Here is a 20,320-nt window from a genome sequence, read left to right as displayed (position 1 = left end):
CCAGGTGAGTTGAATAAAAGGAAAAAAGATAGGGAGAAGGGAGGGAGGAGGGAGAGGAAGGGAAGGAGGGGGGGAAAAAGAAATAAGCAAAGACCATCCTCCCCAGAGTAGCCTTTTCTTTGTTAGTTGTAAAGTTCAAATGCACAGCATTCTGTACCTCTAAAATCTGATCTCCAGCCCAGAGTCTTCCGTCTTTACATGCTGCTCCTTCTTCGTAAACTTCATGGATAATAATGGCACCCTAAGGGCACAAACAAAACACAGCCATACTTTATACCATTCTCCCTAGGGAGGGTGAGCAGAAATGGAGTCAAAGCACACTTCACTTTTAGAGACAGTGATAAGGGTTATACACTCACTGCATCCGTATGTGAGTCGCATATCAAAATTGAAAGAAAAGCATAAGAAGACAGTTTTTGCTAAAAGGCTCAAAGAAGCTTACATTTCTTTCACATGATAGGGAAGTTTAAAGAAAAAAATTATAAAATATATAAATCACCCACATACACATATATAATAGATATACATCACCTCATCATCTTTCCTATCCACAAAAGGAATGAATGGATTTTAAAAGCATTTCTGACGTTTAGAAATTTTTATCTATAAATTATCCAAATTTTCAGATTTCTCTCAATATGGGTCTAACCCAAGAGTATCCAGTCAGTAAAAAGAAAATTAAAATATGGCAAGAATAAACTAACAGAAATATTTTGAATCTAAAGGTCACAGTCACAAGTATAAAGAAATATTATTAAGTCGGTGTTGGCTTACTCAAAATAAAAATCCCAGTAGGCAGCTGAGTATCTGCCCTATAAATTAAAATAACAATGAATGATACATTCTTCTAAGCCTCTGTATTTCCTTTCATAAAACTGATGGAAATCTCCCTGACAATGATCTCTCAGGGCTCACTGAAGAGGCTGCCTGTGTATGTGGAGCATCTCTGGCTGTGTCCTCACCAGCAGTGTGTCAGACCCCCCAACGATGCTCAGGCCCAGCCCTGTCCGCCCTTTGGAAATCTCAATTGTTGTTTCACAGCCTGGGATGATGGGGCAGGTTGCAGGATCAGAAGCAAAGATTGCTGGTGTTGATGACCTGCTTGTACCTAAAAATAAGTTAAAAGTGAAATGAAATACAAACAAAAATTGATTAGAAGGCATATACATCAAACTCACCACACTGGGTGCCTCTGGGGGATGGAGCAGAAACATGGGCCCAAGTTCGGGACAAAGAAGACTATATAATTCCACCTTACTCTTTTAGTTATATTTAAAACTATCCAACAAATGATTAAATCGTTATTGTTAATTTAGGGTGGTGGGTACAAAATTACCTGTTATATTAGTTTATGCAGTATTCTGTATTTTTTTAAATTACTGGAGGTAATGGGTAAAAGGAATGAGAACAGAGAGTTGAACTGAACCTCTAGTTCCACTTTGATATTCTACGTTTCATGGGACCCAAACAAACTTCTTATGAAATTATGATTTGTAAAACTCAGAACTGAGATATGTGGTGGAGACCTAACTCACATTCAGGGAAGACGACAAAACACAAAGGACATCAGTAACTCTGGTCATAGTGCCTGCCATTCAGGGCTTTTTAGATTTTTGATTTGGTTTTCCTTTTCATCTTATCTTAGAGCATCTCTACTTATGTAATCAAATCTGAGCATACAAGCAGCTGGATTTAATATCTGAGTTTATAAGACATCAAGTGAGACCCACTTGCAGTTTCTTTCCTTGTGTCTCAATGTTTTATGAACTCGGATATTAAATCCTGGTGCATAAATGCTTAGAATTAAATAAATAAGATTAGATTATGAAAAAATAAGGAGAATATAATTTTACACTTTGTTTTATGAGAGTCTTCACATCATATGTTTTGTGATATACCAAAAAGCACAGAGCAAACGTCATATTTTGGGAAAGCTGGGATACTTGATAGATTAGCTTTAGAAAAAGTGTTCTCTTTCTAGGAATCAGAGGCAGACTATTTTCTTGCTCCTGAATGGTAAGAACAGGTGTAACATATTTTCTTTTATGTTATGTTTCCATTTAGCATTTTATATTTTTATAGACAATGCTATTTAGGGATTACTTAAAAATGAAAAATGAAAAAAATTCCATATATTTTTTTAACATTTTAGTGAATTAGTATTTCTAAATAAAGGATTGCTTTCATCAGATATTTATTACTTTAAGATTTTTTAGACAACAAGGTCCAACTGTATAGCACAGGGAACTACATTCAATGTACTGGGATAAACCATAATGGAAACGAATATAAAAAAGAATATATATGTATATGTGTGTGTGTGTGTATTTTATATATATATATATATATATATATATATATATATATATATATATAGCTGAGTCAGCAGAAATTAACACAATATTGTAAATCAACTATACTTCAATAAAAAAAAGACTTTTCAACCAACTATATTACAAATGTTTTAAACTGCTGTTTCCTTAAAAACCTGTTCAAAAGAACTGAATGTTTCAGTCTGGAGGCCAAAAGAGATTTTTTTCCCCAGCTGCAGAAAAAAAGCAATGTTTTTTTTGTTTTTTGTTTTTTTTTCTTTTTCGCAACACGTGGGCCTCTCACTGTTGTGGCCTCTCCTGTTGCGGAGCACAGGCTCCGGACGCGCAGGCTCAGCGGCCATGGCTCACGGGCCCAGCCGCTCCGCGGCATGTGGGATCCTCCCGGACCGGGGCACGAACCCATGTCCCCTGCATCGGCAGGCGGACTCTCAACCACTGCGCCACCAGGGAAGCCCCAAAAGCAATGTTTTTAAGTACTTTTATTTTCAATGCTGCAAAGCTTGAAATTTATTCTTTTATTAAACGCCAGTGTAATTTTTCTCAAAAAAGTAACTCAAAGGAATAATTTGCCTCAATATACTAGACTGGCATTTTAATGATACACAAAAGTTTCATTCCGTGCTCTACATACAACTGTTTCATCTACTTTGACAGTATCTACTATTTACACTCAAAGGATACAACTCATATCAACTACATATATGTGCATTTTTAAGAGTCTGATGTAGTGCCAGGCAATGTTGACTTCACACCAGTGAAGTGGTATCACTGTATCCATTTTAAAATAAGAATACTGAGGCTTTGGGAAGTTAAATTACTTGTTCAGTAGTATAAAAAAAGGAATGTACAAAATGGTGTATCTAATGTATTAGTAAGATACCTGGAATCACAGATATCCTTAGCAAAAGATCCTTGGAGAGCAAAGAGTACCACTCCCTTGTCTTAGAGATGAGCAAGCTGAGGCTCAGAGTGGCTGCATGGCTTTCCCAAGGCGCTATGGATGGTTAATGTACAGCAGGCAGATCCCCTGCCTCACAGTCCAGTGCTCTTGCTTCAGGAGCCCTTCGCTTTGTACCACCCTTTCACCAACAGGCTCCCTGACTACGGCCTCTCAAGCAGTGGGCTACATACAGGCAGGGAGCTCCCACATAGGGACCCGATACTGAGTCTGAATGCGTCATACGCACAGGACTAGCAGGAGACCAGCCCTTACTTCGGATGGGCTCTGCTTCCGGGGAGCCAGACGGCGGGACCATCAGAGACTGGGGGCTGCTCTTTTTTTCTCCATTGGCTGTACCAGCTGCTGAAGCAACAGCCTGGGAATCTGGATTCTCAGCACGAATGGTCAGTTTCACTGTTGTCCTCGCTGTCTTCAAAAGGCTAATAAACTGGCAGGGTGTTGGTTTAGAGGGGAAATAAAATTTACAGGCAAATTAGTAGACTTATACTTCCACTATTATAGCTGGAAACTAGAACCATCTATGGTTGAGAGAAGAGTCAGAGGCAAATTCTTTCCCTGTCAGGACTTGAGTGGTCAAGCAAGAATGGTTGCAGTTCCTTTCTAGTTTCTCCAATTCCCTGATACTGATTAAGGCCACAGTTAATTTCTGCTGTAAGTCTAGTTCTGACCATATTCTTCATTATATAAGTAACGGGCTTTCAACTTTTTACATTTCTAATTAATACTGCCCAGTTCTCTGGATTCTTACAACCTTTGAAGACATATGGGGTGCTTTACCCACTTCTGATTCTACAGAGAATGTGAAGCAGTTTACACAAACATTTTTAATAATATGGAAACACTCAGGTTAAAAGCAAGATAAGGAACACTGTGCAACAGAAGAATAAAGCCAAATGGCAAGTTAGAACATACACATGTGAGTTAAAGGATCAAACCCATACAATTATTAAAACTGAATTTAAAAATGGTTTAAGCATCCTGCTGGCCAATGTAGAAATGGAAACATTGACACTCCAAATCTCAAGAAAAATAGGGTTTTTTTCCTAGCACTTATGAAAGGCCTCAAATGAGACTCCTGGTAAGTACGGTATTAACATCACTTTTGAGGAGGAAGAAACTCAGGCACAAATAACTGTTTAACCCCAATAAAAGTTATACATTTAATGGTTGAGTTTTAAAACCTGTTTATAAAGCAATATACATAGTGGATATTTTATAGGAGCAAACATCCATTAAAAAATATTCCTTTAGTTTTAACACTAAGCTGACCTTTGTTTAGAAGTTCCAAGTTTTCCTAAGGAAAAACTGAAATGATATTTATCAAAAATGCTGACTGAATCCTGAATTTATCAGGTAACAAAAAATACCTTAACATCATCTTAATTGGAAAACAGAAAGTAGAAATTAAATAAGTTCCAGAGAATTTCTTTTCTTCCTTGCAGATATCTGTCTAAAATAGCTACACAGCTCTGATTCCCTATGACTGACCCCCCCCTCCCCACACACGTTTAGCCATGTTCAAGGATGAGTTTATGGTATCATCTGCTTTCTTTTGGAAAAGTACCTTTTCAACAGGATAGCCAACAACAACTTCATCATCTACAGCCAAAATCTGATCTCCAACTTTGAGCCGTCCATCCTAGATGGAAATATGGAAGATTTTGAGTGAATTTACAGAAAGAATTTCCTCCCCACCACTTTCTGAGAGTGAGAAGAGGGAAGGCTCACCCTGGCTGCTGCCCCGTGCTCTGTTAGACTCTTTATGATGACCCCGCTGAGTGTATCTTCTTCACTGATGGCAATGCCCAAACCCCCCTGATCCTAGAGAAGCAAAAACAGAAACACTCAGAAAACATGAAACAGGTTAAATTTATCCAAATGGAAAGGTATGTGACTGAAACTTCTGAACACTGTCTTCTTACCCAAGGGCTAGAAAAGAAACCTGTTCTAAAATCCACTATTACAGGGCTTCCCTGGTGGCGCAGTGGTTGAGAGTCCGCCTGCCGGTGCAGGGGACACAGGTTTGTGCCCCGGTCCAGGAGGATCCCACATGCCGCAGAGCGGCTGGGCCCGTGAGCCATGGCCGCTGAGCCTGCACGTCCGGAGCCTGTGCTCCACAGTGGGAGAGGCCACAGCAGTGAGAGGCCCGCGTACCGCAAAAAAATAAAAAAAATAAAAAATAAAAAAATCCACTATTAGAAATCTCTTCTTAAGCAAACTTTCAATTATTTTAATGGGATTAAATTCTCCTCCATCAAATAAACAGTCAAATGTTTTCACTCCTCCCACATGTCCACTATCTCTAGTATCTTTAGCATATATATCCAGTAACATATCTCTAGTAACTCTAACAAAATATCTAGAGAACTAAAACGTATTCAACAATTTAATGACTGTACAACGTCTGAGAATTTAGCTCTGTGTAACTGGCTAACCAAGTGATTCAACACCAAAATATCCTCCTTCTTCCTCTTTCTGGCCTACAGCTTAGAGATAACCACTAACACTGGCCCCTTCATCCCTTTCTGCTGTCCTCCCTCCTTTAGCAGACAGACTGCCATGACTGCTCACATGCTGTCCTTTCTGGGGCTGAATACCCAGACTGGTTACTTCAAATACTCGTGTTCTGATGTGGTGCAGAGTGAAAATTCTCTTAACTCTGAACCCAAAGACCTGCACTGAAAACCTGCCAAAGCTAGAAGAGCTACACCTACTTTTGTCTATATTTTCCACACTTCTTTTTCATGAAAACCAAGTGTTCCATAACATTGGGTTTTACCTTTTCTTAATGTTTACGTGAACAAAATTACCACAGGGTTTTACACATTTCATTCTGGTTAGATCTAGCAACCTTTCTCATTAGAGTTTGCACCTAGGGAGATGGAAAGCAAAGAGAGAAAAGGGAATCTTGCCATGGTTTCTCTGAAGTGTATACATGAGAGCAAAGGTGGCCACCAGACATTTAAGATCACGACAGTGAGATTAGCCTTCACCATCATTTTAAAGATTATCAACACTGTGGCTTTGCAATGATGATTAATGCTTGACGACTTTCCGACTGTCACTGTGCATCCTCTCTGCCACTGCTCTTTTCACGTGTATACAGAGAAAATCACACGCTTTCAGGGAAAGCAGAGCTCAGCTGTAATTTCCTTTCTGGCTAGCTCTAGAAATTTGGATACGTTACCTAACCTATCTCTTAACCTCAATTTTCTTATCTCCAAAAAAAGGGAAAATAATTCTTGCCAACTACAAGTTTGCTGTGAGGATCATGTGTAGTGAGAAAAGGCTTAAAAGCCTGATACACTATGCAAAAGTGTTGCTATCACACACACATTCCTTCTACTTATAACTCTACAGGATATAATCAAGTTGACTTCAGATAAAGTGCCTAAACTTGCCAGCATTTTGAAACCCCGAACTCTGATCTAGTGGTCAAAGAATCAGGCACACTGAAGAGGAAGGTCAACGTGCTATGAGACTGACAAGTCTCAATGCTGATGCCAAATGTAAAAAACTGAGCTACCCTCTATTTGGGACACTCCACACCAATGCTCTTTCCTACTACCACAAATAAATATTCGTTTGAATAAGTAATACTCTATATCTACCATGACTGTATGTACTCAATTCTGAGATTTGATTCTATTATTGTCTATTCACTTAACTGTAGTCAGAAAAGTACTTTACTAAGTACAGACGGCATTTGCCGGTTGTTTACCTAACATCCGTTCTCGTCGTACTCCTTTATACAAACTCAGAGACTTCCACTAGAATATCCAGTCCCCTCTCCCACTGCTGCCTCAAACAACTCTCTCTTAAATGGCAATAGAATGAGGGATTCTTGAATGGAAGTGTATGGACTTCTTGATAGAAAAAGCTTTAATAACTTCTTTTCCCTCTATCCACAACACAAACTGCCCACGATGACTTTTCTTAAACGTATATGATAAGACCAGAGTAATCCATTTTTGTAGTTATTTTTTAAAAAGAAATCAAACCAAGAAGAGTCACAGTATTTTTTTCCACTAAATGCTTAACAAAATCTGATCACATGCCAGGCTTTATGCCCACCACTTTATAAACAACTCACTTAATCTTTATAATTACAGTATTATCAGAGGTAATACTATCATCTCCAATTTATAGGTAAGAAAATGGAGGCAAAGCAAGACCACACAATGTGTGAAGTCTGGACCTGATGAAACAAAGATTCAATTCAGACAGACTGCCTCGGGACGCCCTGGAGCTGGGGAGTTGCAGAGCAAGCACCCCTTTCTGCTGCAGCATTTCACGTTCAATCCCTCTATCCCACCACACTACCTCCTCCCTTCCTCTCCTCTTCCCTGAGCAGGTCACTACTCTTTCTGCTTCTACTCTGCTCATCCACTGCCCACCTGCATTCCAGCATAAGCCTGCAGCACTTGAAAACATTTACAGGTGCTGTTCAACATCTGTTCAACAAACCACTTCTTTAAAGTGGTCACCTGAACCTAAGGCTCAGATCTTTGCAAAAGCAAATACCTCAGGGATGCCTATCGGTGAGACTTCTAGTTATCTGAGCTTTCGGTTTCACGAAGGACAAAGACAATAACTTCCGTTTCTTTATTCTTTTTATTTCCTCCATAGCAGGTCCTTGGTAAATAAATCAAAGGAGAGATCACTAAATGTCATACCTTGGGATAATCATAAAGGCAGGAAAAGCTGGGTCCCTGCCCAAGTATCAATTAGCACAGTGGTTCTCAAACTTTAGTGCACACTGGCATCACAGAGAAGGTTTATTATTAAAACACAAGATGCGAGGGCACCCCCCAAAGCTACTCATTCAGGAGGTCAGGGTGGACCCACACACCTGTAGTTCTAACAAGCTCTCAGGTGATGCTGATGCAGCCCACTTTTGAGAACCAGTGAATTAAAACACCAGTGTCAAGGAGGTCACATCATTTCACTCCAATTCAAAGCAGATTTACCTTGGGAAGCTCCAGATGTTGCACGTTTGGAAATGAACCGAGGTCCACAGCTGCATCGGAAGTAGTAACACTCGGTTCAGCCTGACAGAGGGAAAGAAATGACAAAATAGGCAACTGAGTGTTAAGTAGTTTTGTTTGTTTAAATACAGGGACTACTTAAACAAAATTATTTCATATGCTGTAATTCCTTATTACTATTTTATTATTTCATGACATTTATGAACATTATATTCTCTTTAAAATACGAATGAGGTGTGATTAGACAGCAATTATTTTGGAGCACAAAGACACAAGGTGCTCCTCAAGACTGCCTGGGTTTACTCCACAGTGCTATCTAACAAGAACCCAGCTCCAAACGGTGCAAGCACTGAAACACAGAACACCAGCAGAGGCACCATTCACTATGCTTTACTGTGCTGGTCATCAAGTGTATTTAGGAGCTATTAAATGTTTTACCTGAAAATTACTAAAATCCATTTTCTTAAGGGACATATTTGGTACAACTCATAGGAAAATAAATTTTTCTCCCTTATAATCTTGAAAAACCACTTGACTCAGTTCACCATTATGATCAGTGAGGTAGTTCACCAGCATGAGACAATGATTTCTGCATCTTATGTACAGAAAAACCCAATGTATAGATATTAATTTAGGGAAGAGCGTTTCCATTTCTATGCCTTTTCCCACTGATAGTTATCATGGTTCATCTAATTTTAAGCTTTTCTCTCTCTCCTGTCTCCTTTTACTCATCATTCTAAGCATGTATCCAATGCATGTCCAAATCAAAACAAAACTCCCCCCAAAAACTCAATTTTTTGTCACCCTCTAGCCATTGCCTCATCTTTCCTAATTTCTTATCCATCATTTGCTTTCTCAAAATCACTAATAATTTCCTAATTGGGAAATCCAAAGAACTCTATTCACCTTCTCACTTGAGCTCCCTGCAGTATTCAAGGCTGTGGAATATACCCTTTCTCAACGGGGCTCTCCTCAGCTGCTGTGCAACATGCCCGCCTGGTTCTTCTTCATCTCTGACCTCTCTTTGTCAGCCTTCCTCCTTACTGTTGATATTACACATTTCTGACCTGGGCCCTCTTCTCTAAATGTTCGCCATAGGCCAGAGCCTCAGCTCCCATGGCTCCCAAGTCGGCATCTATGGGGATTCATCTCTAAACTCTACACCAGACGTCTGCATGGACACTCCTACCGGGCTTTCCAACAGGCACTTCATTCCTAAGTTGCCTCAGAGAGAATGTTCTCTACTTTTTTTTTTTTTTTTTTTTTTTTTTACAAATATCTGCTTCTCTTTTTTATTTTAATGAAAGTTAGCCATCTATCGAGTCACTAAGTCAGCTATCTGGAAGCCTCATACCTCTTGTCTGCATCATTCACCAGTTTATTCTCAGCCCAAAACACAGAACCTATTACAAGGCAGATACTCACAAATATTTGTCGGATAAACAGATTATCAACCAGTCATTTTTCCTCACTGAGTATATTTAGTTAGGGATGAAGTAATGCCAATTTGGGTCCTAAATATCTGACATAACCACTTCTTCTCTCTCTCTTTTTTTTTCTGCATTTGTTCAGGCCCTCATTATCTATCCCCTGAACTACTCCAATAATGTTCCTACTCCCTTTAACTTAACTTCTCTGCCCTGCAACCTGTGATTTTTCTCTGCACCATTTCCAGAGAAGTTTTTAAAAATATAATTTTCATTCTTTGAATTTGCAAAGACATGGCCTCAAAGACAAAGTCTGCACCATGATCCCCATGATCCGACCCTACCCATTCCCTGCCTCCCACCGTTAGTAACACTCTGCAGTTATCAATTCTCTTCACTTGCCAGAGCCTCCAGGCCAGTCCTCAATCCACGTGCTCTGCCTGCAATGTTTATGGCCCCCAAGTCATCTACTTCCAATATACACTTCATGTGTAACCTCCCCTATGAAGTCTTACTCTCGCTTTCCCTCCAGAGGTAAAACTGTCAACTCCTTTTCTACCTTCATTATTCCCTTTGCAGACTCTACTAGTAGCCTTCATGTAAGCGGTGTGCTTATTTACATGAGTGTTTCTTATACTAGGGTATAAACATCTTGGGTGCCACGGCTATGTCTTACTTATCTTTTATATCCCTGCAAGAGTTCTATAATTGTTAGCTGAATTAATAAGTGGTGTATCAAGCAAATCTTCCCAGAAAAACAAGCATAAGCTACATACCTCCTTATTTTGAAGATTCTCTGAGGTAGCAGGCAAAGGTTCCACTGTATGCCCAGGACATACGGCCATCTGACTCACTGCATCTTTACTTCTAAAGGAAAAAAGCACTGACCTATCATATCATGAGCATTCATATGATTTTCATTCTTTAGCTTGAAGACTCAGATTATTAGAGAAAATTCTGGGACCTGGAACTACAACACTCACACATTTATATATGTTTTATTTTCATTCAAAAGAATTAAGAATTGAAAGGCGAAGGAAAAATATTTAATAAACCAGAAAAAATGCTCACCTGATAAAAATTATTTTTACTTTAGAAGGGGCACATTTGATGATTGATGAAGCATTCTGATGACTTCTTCCATATAAAATTTGCCCATTGATCTATGAGAAATAAATATCATTAACTGAACCTAGAATTTTAACTTCACACATTTTGATCATCCTATCTAATGAAAAGCACATTTGTTATCTAATGAAAAGCACATTTGTTTCTCCCTTTAAAATATTATATATATTTTTCTTCCTAGAACATGAACCTGACTTTGATGGTGAGAAAAGAAAAGCTCGTGTTTAAAGCCAACATTAAAATAACATGCATGTAGTCTGATCTCCATGGACTAAAGAGACACCACTTGGACTGACTATAGGACAGTATTCAGGCAGGCGACAAGCTTCTAGAGTGCTTTGTACCAAGCAGGGGCTCTGTGGAAGCACCTGTGACCCGCACAGATCATCCTGGGAAGGCCCTGACTGTCATGGCTCCTAATTAATCTCAAAACTCAAGGCCTGGGAATAGGCCACTGGGAGAAGCAGTGCCAGGGGATTCAGGGTTTAGGCAGCAGAATGTGCTTAAGCAGCACAGTACCTAATGGAAACTGCCAATCATCCTGTCATTTAGCCACTGCTGACTGAGCCTCCCTAGCCAACAGGGAAACACACGAGGCATGGTTCAAGCAGCGTAAAGACACATGGAGCCCAGCCTACAGGAGGCGAGGACGGACAAATCAAGCAAACACAATTCTAATACTGTAAAGTATGGTCCACAAGTTTATTTTGCTCGGCGGGCTGAATTACTGTGTTTGTTATTTAGCCTCAAATCTGACCCCGCCACGCCCCACCCCCATGACGTCTACCATTAGGGATTCAACTCCTAGAAGGTTCAGTGGATCAGTCTCATTACCAGGGCATGATTGGCCATTTGGTTTTTTCAAAAGCTCCTACTAAAAATGCAGCACACAAAACAAATGTATTTGAAGTGTGATCTTTATTACTGTCTTGGGGCAAAAATTGTTTCTCGTGCTATATAGTCACAACCTTTTAATGGAAGTTAATGGGAACGTGGGCTGCAGTTAGTAGAGATTTGGTCTAGAGCCAAATTTGCTGCAATGTATCTATTTTATTAGAGAAGCGGTAGTTTCCTCAGTCATCATATGAGACCCGGGTGGATTTTCCGGAAACTGATGGTTCCACTGCACCAATTCAGCGAGAGTAAATTCAGTGCTTTCCACAAGAACTTACCTCTAGAAGCTCGTCTGCAATCTGCAACCGACCATCTTTCCCAGCTGCTCCATTTGGATCAATCCCCACTATAAAAACACTCATCCTGGACCGGTCTTTGTTCCCAGCAAGACTCAGACCCAAACCACTACGACCCTTCTCCAGTTCAATCATATGTAGCTCGCCTGTTAGGGTTCCATAACGCTGTCTGATATTTTCTACACACAACAAGAACAAAAAACCCACAGATAGTAAGAGCTAATTCACAGCCAAACGCTTTACTATGGAAGGTTATTTAGGATGGCATCATAAGGGCATATTTGTACCAAAATGAAATCCTTAGCAGTTAAGAAAACGCTAAATAGACTGGCGGCCTGGGCGTCAAGACTGGTTTCCTGGAGCACCCAATCTTTGAGGAATTTCTCTGCATCCAGCGTGCAGAGCACAGTATCTGATTAATCAGTTCACCTGGGGTGGTCAGGCCCAAAGAAGTGATCCACATTAACAAACTCTCAAAAGACTGTGATTAAAACAGAAAGTTACTTTATCATTTGCAGAGAACAGAACATCCAGAGGACTTGTCTCTACTGGTCAGTGGAAGCTTTTCTTCCACAGGGAAATCTACATGACATGTCACATCATGTTGGGTGGTGCTCGGTACAAAGATCCAGAATAAAGGGGATGGGTCTTCTTATTGCACAGAGCCACCAGGCCACACACACTGATGTACCTGCTGTCACTGAATGAGACCTTTCATACCTCACATCCCACGTGTTCAAGAGGTAGAGTTTATTCTTTAATCTGAGAGGGCAAGGCCACAGGTAGGTGCCCCAGGCCCAGATGCACAACCAGCCAGTGGCCAACGCTAATCACCAGGTACGTGAGGGAGCCATCCTGGAGGTCCAGCCCAGCTGAGCCCAGTCAACCACAGCACCTTGACAGGTTAATAATAACTTGTTTTCTTAAGCCATTAAGTTTTGGGGTGGCTGTGACATGGCAACACATGAACATTCCATTTGATGTTTTCCTCAGAGTACATTCTGGCCACCCTGATGGATTAGCAAAACATTCTAATTTCATTAGAAATACACTGAGAAAAGTGCAAACTTTACAAATCATTTCTTAGAAAACATTACTATTTGGCTAATGTCATGCATTCTATGTTGATTCTTAACTGCGTCAATTTCATAAATTGCCGTGTCCTGATTCCTTCTTGAATCTTAGCAGCACAAATTTTGTGCTCTGTACTTCCTAAGAGCATATACTGTAGTATTCTTGAAAGAAATAATTACAGTTTTAAATGAAACTTTTTAAAGCACTGACACAGAACTTTGAGCTTAATATTTCCCTGTAAAATGGCTTATTTCCTTAGGAAACGGAGATACACCCATGATCCTAATAACAGCTGCCTTCGAATGCTTCCTGTGCATCATTACGGCTCCTCAAACATTATCTAATTCACTGTTAGCAACAGGGAATGTAGGAACTGAATTTTAAAAAGGGGGATATCACCAGGCTGAAACTTAGAGGCAGTTAAACAACTTCCCAAATGTCCCAAGGTTGTATCTCAACAATTATACTATGTTACCATCTTAGTACAGAAAATACCTAAAATCAAGGCTGTTCCATCAGCAACAACAAATAGATTTTTACAGTGAGGAATCTGAGGCCTAGAGGGGGGTGACGACTTGTTCGAGACCAAGAGATGGCTCATCCAGTTCAGCTTCTGAAAGAGCGCCCTGTCCTTTTTAACTCTCATACAAATGGCAAAGTGGGCTTGAACAGGGATGCAGATTTAAAAAAAGAACATGATTTCATGTCTCAGGAATGTGTGTATTCAAGTATGACGAACAGCAGTTTTTTCCACACAAAACTGCAGCATGTATAACCGAAGGTGAAACGTACTTACTCATCCAGGACATAAGCCTTGAGAAACCCAGAGCTACTTTAATACCTCTTATAAGTCAATGCATTTCAAAAAGACAACTTACTCCAGCTGTAACCAAACTCATCCTCTTTGTCCACATCTGCTGAGATTTCACGTGCCGATGACTGTGCATGATCCTCGCTCACTTCTGCAAATGCTGGAGGAGGGGGCGGAGGTACACTGCACAGCGGAGCCTTTTCTGGCTCGGATTCTGACTGACTGGGAGCCTGTGGGAACAAGAAGAATGCAGTGGGTATGCAGTCTAAGGAAGGAAGACTCAACGGAAAGAAATAAGTCTGCAATGTCAAAAAAAAAAAAAAAGAGTAGCTTTAAAATATCTCACATATTAAATAATGGGAAAATATACATATATAAAAAATGGTAGAAAGGATTCAGGTAAACTTTAAATACACTAAACAAAATAGTATGTTCAGAGCACAATCCATTAAATGGTTATATGGTATTTTAAGGTGAAGAATTAAAGGCTTAAATAAGATGAAAAGTTGTACAAACTTGCTTTTTTGGAAAAAATATGCTCATTCGAAAGTTATCTGGGCAAGATTTTGGGGGTCTAGGAAAGGCTTCCAAGAAACTAGAAAAAAATTAATGAAGTTAATCATATAATCAAGCAAAGCAGTTCAAAGCTTGTTAGTGAGAAGATATTTAAGGAATTTTTTATTTCTTCCTGAATCCTCTCTCAAACTGACTTGTAACAAATTCATGAAAATGAGCATTGCACATGCAGGGTTCATCTACCAGGGAGACTGTTAGTAAAGAGCACACAAATTCAGATCTCAGGGGTCTGGTTTTAAGGGACAAAACCACCGGCCCCTTACCAACGTAGCCCTAAAGGAAAATGGGAAAACAGGGTTGAATACTTCATACAAACCCCAAGTTTGGCTGGTATATTTGCTGTCACTTAGGGCTACAAGTCTTATTTCAAAAAAAAAAAAAAAAAGGACTTGGTATCATCAGGTTCTTTTTTTCTTTAATTGAAACACAGTTGATCAAATTTTTATATTATAGATTATCAAGCAGAATATTAGAGTTAGAAAGGTCCTTAAGTCATTTTATTCATTTATTCATTTTGCAGATTAATAACCCAAGGCTGTGAGATGTGAAAGATTTTGTTCAGAATCACCCAGTGATACTAGACTTCTTTTTGCTTAATTCTTAACCTAATCCAATGCACTTTCCATTATATCATGTTGTCTCCTCCAATTTCTACAGTTAAGACAGAGAGTACCTAACTCAAGGGTCAGAGATACCCAGCTAAAGTTCCAACATTGCGGTCAGGCTGTCCCTGATGCCTTGAACATACATTTTTCCTTCCTTCTTTGTTTTACCTTTTTTTTTCCTATATAAAAATCCCTCTGATATACCTTATTTTGTTTTATATGTGTATATCTGGAAAAAGATTGTGACTAAGAAATATTTCTTAGAGAACACACTAAATGACAGGCATGTACAAATACTTAAGAATAATTAATGTCAAGGATCAAAATATACCTAAAAATGAAACTACAGGGCACTGAATGTGATCTTTCTTTGATGATTCAGAAAACACTTTGGATGCTAAGCTACCCCAAAAATGATCCTGGCAAACATGAATTACTATTTTTCCGGCAAAGCACAGGTGAGCTGATTTTTAGACACTTAGGGGCAACAGATTTTTCAAGTCACAGAATCTGCTGCATTAAAATGTTTGGTTTACATACCATTGGCCAAACAGACAAAAACTACTAATGGAAACAGAATCCTTGTTATCCTCCCAAGTGTTGTGCCATAAAACTCTCAAATGAGCAATGTACAAATAAATATAAACAGACAAATAAAAAACTTCATTTGATCCAATGGAGGTTCATTAAATACACTAGGGTAGGAAGGAACATGTAATTTAGAATTTTTCTGGTTAAAAGTTTTTAAAAAATTTACCTCTCTAACAATGGAAAATGTGAGAAAACATGAATTAAGCCCATTTCATTTTTAAAAAGTGGAACAAAATCTAATATAAACTTGCCATAATTTTAATAAATTTATGGATGCATATTTTATAGATCTTACTCTCTGCATAACTTTTCTGAGCTGTTATTTTCCTTAAAAACAAACAAACAAACAAAACCTGCTTGTCTAAAAACTATTCAGAATCTTACTTAGGCAGAACATTTTCGTACTGTGAATGAACTCAAATGGTGCCCTAACATAACTGATTAATCATAAAGTCAATACAAGCCTACATTTACTAAAGGGGCAACTAGGTGTTCTATTTTATTACCCCTGATACTCTCATTCTTACTGAGATCATGTAATTTAGCTTGCTGTTGACACTTCTTAAAATTTACCAGTGAAAATACAACTCTTTAACAAAGACCATTTAGCCTTCATTGGCAAAAATGCAAAGTGTACTTGAAATCATTCCATGCCATGTATGCACACAAGTATGACGTACACACACAGCACACTGTAACACACCCACTTACTTGTGAAAATTTCACATTAAGACAAACCTTAAATGGTGTGGGAGCAAAAGGGTTAGTTGGGGAACAACGGAAGAGAACTCTACTTGAATTCTGTAATGCCTACAGTAACAGAAAACATATTCCTTCAGATATAGCATCTTTGGTTATCCATATTACAATAACATGAAAAATCCAATGAATATTCATAAAATGCTTCCTGAAAAAAATTAACAGCTTTCTTCCTTTCACGATCAAATTATAGTATACAAGTTCTTGTAAGTTTTTGTTTCAATTTTGGATTTATAATTTCATCAGAATATGAGAATATCCAAGTATAGATTTACAAATGTTGAAACAGTTCCATGTTTCCTCGTAAGGCATTTACACGGACATACTTTATGAATATTCAACAAAATCCTGCATATACACAATTATGTATGGAGTGATTAACTAACAGAAGAGCTTTTAGGACTACCTTGTATAAGTCTGAGAAGGATTTAAACCAATACAAGGTTTTTAAAGAAATTATGTGTGAAAGTAGCTCATACATTTAGCAACTAACAAAAATTTATGTATCTGAAAATTCAACTCACACCAAAATATAGGAAAGGCATTGGACTCACGATTCTCCCTTACTCTTCAGAAGGGCCATGTAATTTCAGCTATAAAAATGAATAGGTTCTGGCAAGAAAATGTGCTTAAGAAAGGATTTGCATGCCCACTCCAAACACACAGTTTTTTGTTTTTTGTTTTTTTAATCCTTGCCCAAATTTAGTAAACACTGAACTGGGACAAAGGCACAGTAGCAACAAAGAACAAAACATTGGCAAAAGGCAATGGCAAGACAACGGTCATTATCCAACCTTGTCAGCGTTGAACTGTAGAGAATCAGCAAATGGGTTAGTGCTGCTGAACTTGTACTTAGGGTAAAGGTTGTGCGGCAAGGAAGGCAAAGGGGATTTCTAAAAGGAAACATAAGAGGCGCTGAGCGCAAAAGAAATGTACTTAAAACAACTCATTTATAAGGACAAAGCAATTGCTGATTTAAATAACTGTGCAACACTAGATCCTGTCAGATCTCATAATTAATTAATAACATCTTATCAAACAGCGTAGAACTCAGGGTTTACCTCTAGCAACCTGAATCCACACTCAAATCTAAATCTGGTCACAAAACACACAGGAATCAAGTCTGTCAAACTGATCCCAAATTTCTTTTGTTTTCACTGAGTGTCTTCACTATCACCGACAGAGAAGCACATATATTTCACCCACTTATATTAACACATGTTCCATGCATATCAGTAAACATGCTTCAAAATTGAAACCATAAAAGGTTTTCATTTACACTTAAAAGCAAATTATGCTTTTTTGGTAAAACAAAGAAAAAAGAGTCTATCTGTTGCAGAGTGCAAATTAAACATCTGTCCGCTAGTCCATTGGTAAACTTCAGTATTCTGTTATCTTGTTTCCCAGTAAGGAAACTTTTCATACCTTGACTAGATATTAAGTTTGCTTCAATCAACAGTATTCTTTAATTTAAAAAATGAAATCAACAATTTTTAAAGAAATGACCTGCTGTACAGTGGTGTTCTCTATTTCTGCCCACTTTTTGTGGAGCTAGGAACATATATATATATATAAATTTCCTATAAACGTTCCCATATTACTGGGGAATTTATGAGGCTTTGGGTAATTTTTGAAGTCCTGCCTTACAGTGTTCACACAGGTTTTGTGGCTCGCCTGTGATATGCTCTGAGCTTGGACTACTGCAGCTGAATATACGTATTACAGGCAGGATGACTGCCAGAGAGAATGCAGCATTTTCAGAGTAAAAAAAAGGAAAAAAAAAGAAAAGTAATTTCCTTAGCACAATAAATTCTTCTCTTTTTTCACACTGCTATCTTTTTCTTTTATTGACTATATCTTTCAGGGGAAATTGCAGACGTTTAAAATTCATTTTGGCTCTAACTAAATGTTTGTGTTACTTCTCTCTATAAAAAAGCCCTACTGGCAAGCATCAAGAGTAGGGAGAGGTTGTCATGTGACACCACCCTGTATGAGAGAACACTCTACAAAGACTATCCTCACTCAATACGCCTGCACTAAAGCTTATGCCACATCACCCTTTCAATCTGCTCTTCTTGCAATGTTTTTCCTACAGAAGGAAGATGGGTAAAAGTAATGGGCACACTGACATTTCTGCTCATCTCAACTTTCTCTCTGCTTTTCAATTTAAAATGTCAAACTCCTGCTTTACAAAAAAGATCACAAATGCCAAAAAACATGACCATTTATTAAGGTGGAAGAAATGACTAGGCAGAGATTAAAAACACAATCCTAGGCAAAGTAACTCAATGCTATGGAAAGTAGATTATTTCTAATCCTCACACATGGAATTGTCAGGTTTTACATTTTCCTTTATAATTCTGTAGAACAATATAAATCAAAATAATAATGGGAAGAAATGGAATATTTAAAAAGAGCTCTGGTTTTTTTGTTTGGCTTTGCTTTTTGTTATTTCAACTTGCAGCCCTTAAGGATTAGAATTTGGCCCTGATAGGAGAGTATAAAAGTACAGGATGAGCACAGCAAATGAAATAGTAGATCACTCTATTATGAGGGAAGGATTTATAGAAACAGACTATATCTCTTATTAAAAACTCAGTGATGAAACCTGTGTTTATAGTTCCAAGGGCTGATGAAAACAGAAACGTTATTAACTAAGAAGAAGCACAGGGAAGGCAAAATCATCCTCTGGCCCGTATTAGTGGGACCCACCCTTTAATGCGACAATGCGGTCAGACTGAGTTTGAAGTGTCATACTGGTGGAATTATCAGGGCTAGTTCTGGGAAGTTCTAATTCTCGAACAGTTTAAGAGCCAAAGAGACTGACTGGCTTTTCACAGTCTATGTACAAGTTTTTCTTGAAGCTTTATTATATCCAAAAATAAAACGTTTCCCATCAAGAGACTCTTATGTATGTGTAATTTTTTCCCTTTAGACTCCTGGAGACATCATTATTTTCATAGGGAAGTAAATCATTAAAAACAAAGTAGATCTCATCTTAAATGCAAAATTAATTCTAATTTCCCAAAGCAAAATATGTATGTAGAGGAGGAAAAATATCTTTCCTCTACCTGTCGAAGATTCTTGCCTGGACCTCTGTAACGAAAAACAAATTAACGAGAGAAAACCATGTGTATTGACTTAACGTAAGTTTTGCATGACATGGGGCCTTCATAAGGAAATGAAGACCAGAAGAAATGGTTAAGTCTGAGTGTTTTTATAGGAGGTCTTACGAAGAGTAGAAAGTTACAGAAAATATGATAGGACAAAACAGCACGAGCTAAGTGTAGTTAACTGGGGGAAACTTAGCAAGGCCTGTTCATTCTGATTCCTCCCAGGATTCCTCCTCGTCTGGAGATAAGGATGCTCCTTTCCTTAAGACCTCTCAGGAGAGCCTTAGGACCTGCTTCAGCAGAGAAGGGGGAGGTCAGAGTCTTTCCAGCACCTGCCTTTTCTCAAATAACTTCAGTTTAAATATTCAATATGCCAAGGTGTCGTATTTCAGGGTACCATGTCCTAAACCCTGTCACGTATCATTTGACTACACATGTCATTCTAAGCAAGATTTATTCTGGAATAATTGCTATAAATCAGGCTTCATTATACCTCAGATAATAAAATAGGAATATTTTCCAGGTGCATGAGAAAAATATCTTCCTAGTGCATTAGAAAATGTGACTAGCATTGAAAGAAATGTTTGTAGTTTTTTCAAAAGTAATCTGAGAATCCTATTCAGCAGTTTATAGTATTGTACTAAATGATATAAAAGTTGGAAATTAAAAATAAAACAAAAAAAGGAATAAAACCCACCCACACACAAAAAATAGCTTTAACTTAACTTAAACAGCCATTTACCAACATTATCATACTGTGTCTG

The 20,320-nt window shown here is 38.4% G+C and overlaps 1 protein-coding gene across 7 annotated transcripts in view; it reads right to left on the bottom strand.

The window, feature by feature from the left end:
- MPDZ (multiple PDZ domain crumbs cell polarity complex component) overlaps nucleotides 1–20,320 on the bottom strand; it is a 168,108-nt gene that overhangs the window by 16,627 nt on the left and 131,161 nt on the right. For 5 of the 7 annotated variants that reach the window (XM_073806124.1, XM_073806122.1, XM_033858100.2 and 2 more), the window contains 11 exons: nucleotides 17,238–17,336; nucleotides 13,980–14,142; nucleotides 12,010–12,206; nucleotides 10,781–10,872; nucleotides 10,486–10,576; nucleotides 8,265–8,345; nucleotides 5,023–5,115; nucleotides 4,859–4,933; nucleotides 3,547–3,721; nucleotides 963–1,108; nucleotides 158–241 (listed from right to left, as the gene is read on the bottom strand). In XM_073806124.1, coding sequence (XP_073662225.1) covers nucleotides 158–241; nucleotides 963–1,108; nucleotides 3,547–3,721; nucleotides 4,859–4,933; nucleotides 5,023–5,115; nucleotides 8,265–8,345; nucleotides 10,486–10,576; nucleotides 10,781–10,872; nucleotides 12,010–12,206; nucleotides 13,980–14,142; nucleotides 17,238–17,336 — 1,296 coding nt within the window. The remainder of the gene's footprint in view (nucleotides 1–157; nucleotides 242–962; nucleotides 1,109–3,546; nucleotides 3,722–4,858; nucleotides 4,934–5,022; nucleotides 5,116–8,264; nucleotides 8,346–10,485; nucleotides 10,577–10,780; nucleotides 10,873–12,009; nucleotides 12,207–13,979; nucleotides 14,143–17,237; nucleotides 17,337–20,320) is intronic. The other 2 variants (XM_019934835.3, XM_033858095.2) reach the window with 1 other exon arrangement.

Source organism: Tursiops truncatus, chromosome 6, assembly GCF_011762595.2.
Source record: "Tursiops truncatus isolate mTurTru1 chromosome 6, mTurTru1.mat.Y, whole genome shotgun sequence".
NCBI lineage: Eukaryota > Metazoa > Chordata > Mammalia > Artiodactyla > Delphinidae > Tursiops > Tursiops truncatus.
The sequence above is the reverse complement of the archived record's forward strand: the minus strand, read 5'-3'. Positions and strand labels throughout refer to the sequence as shown.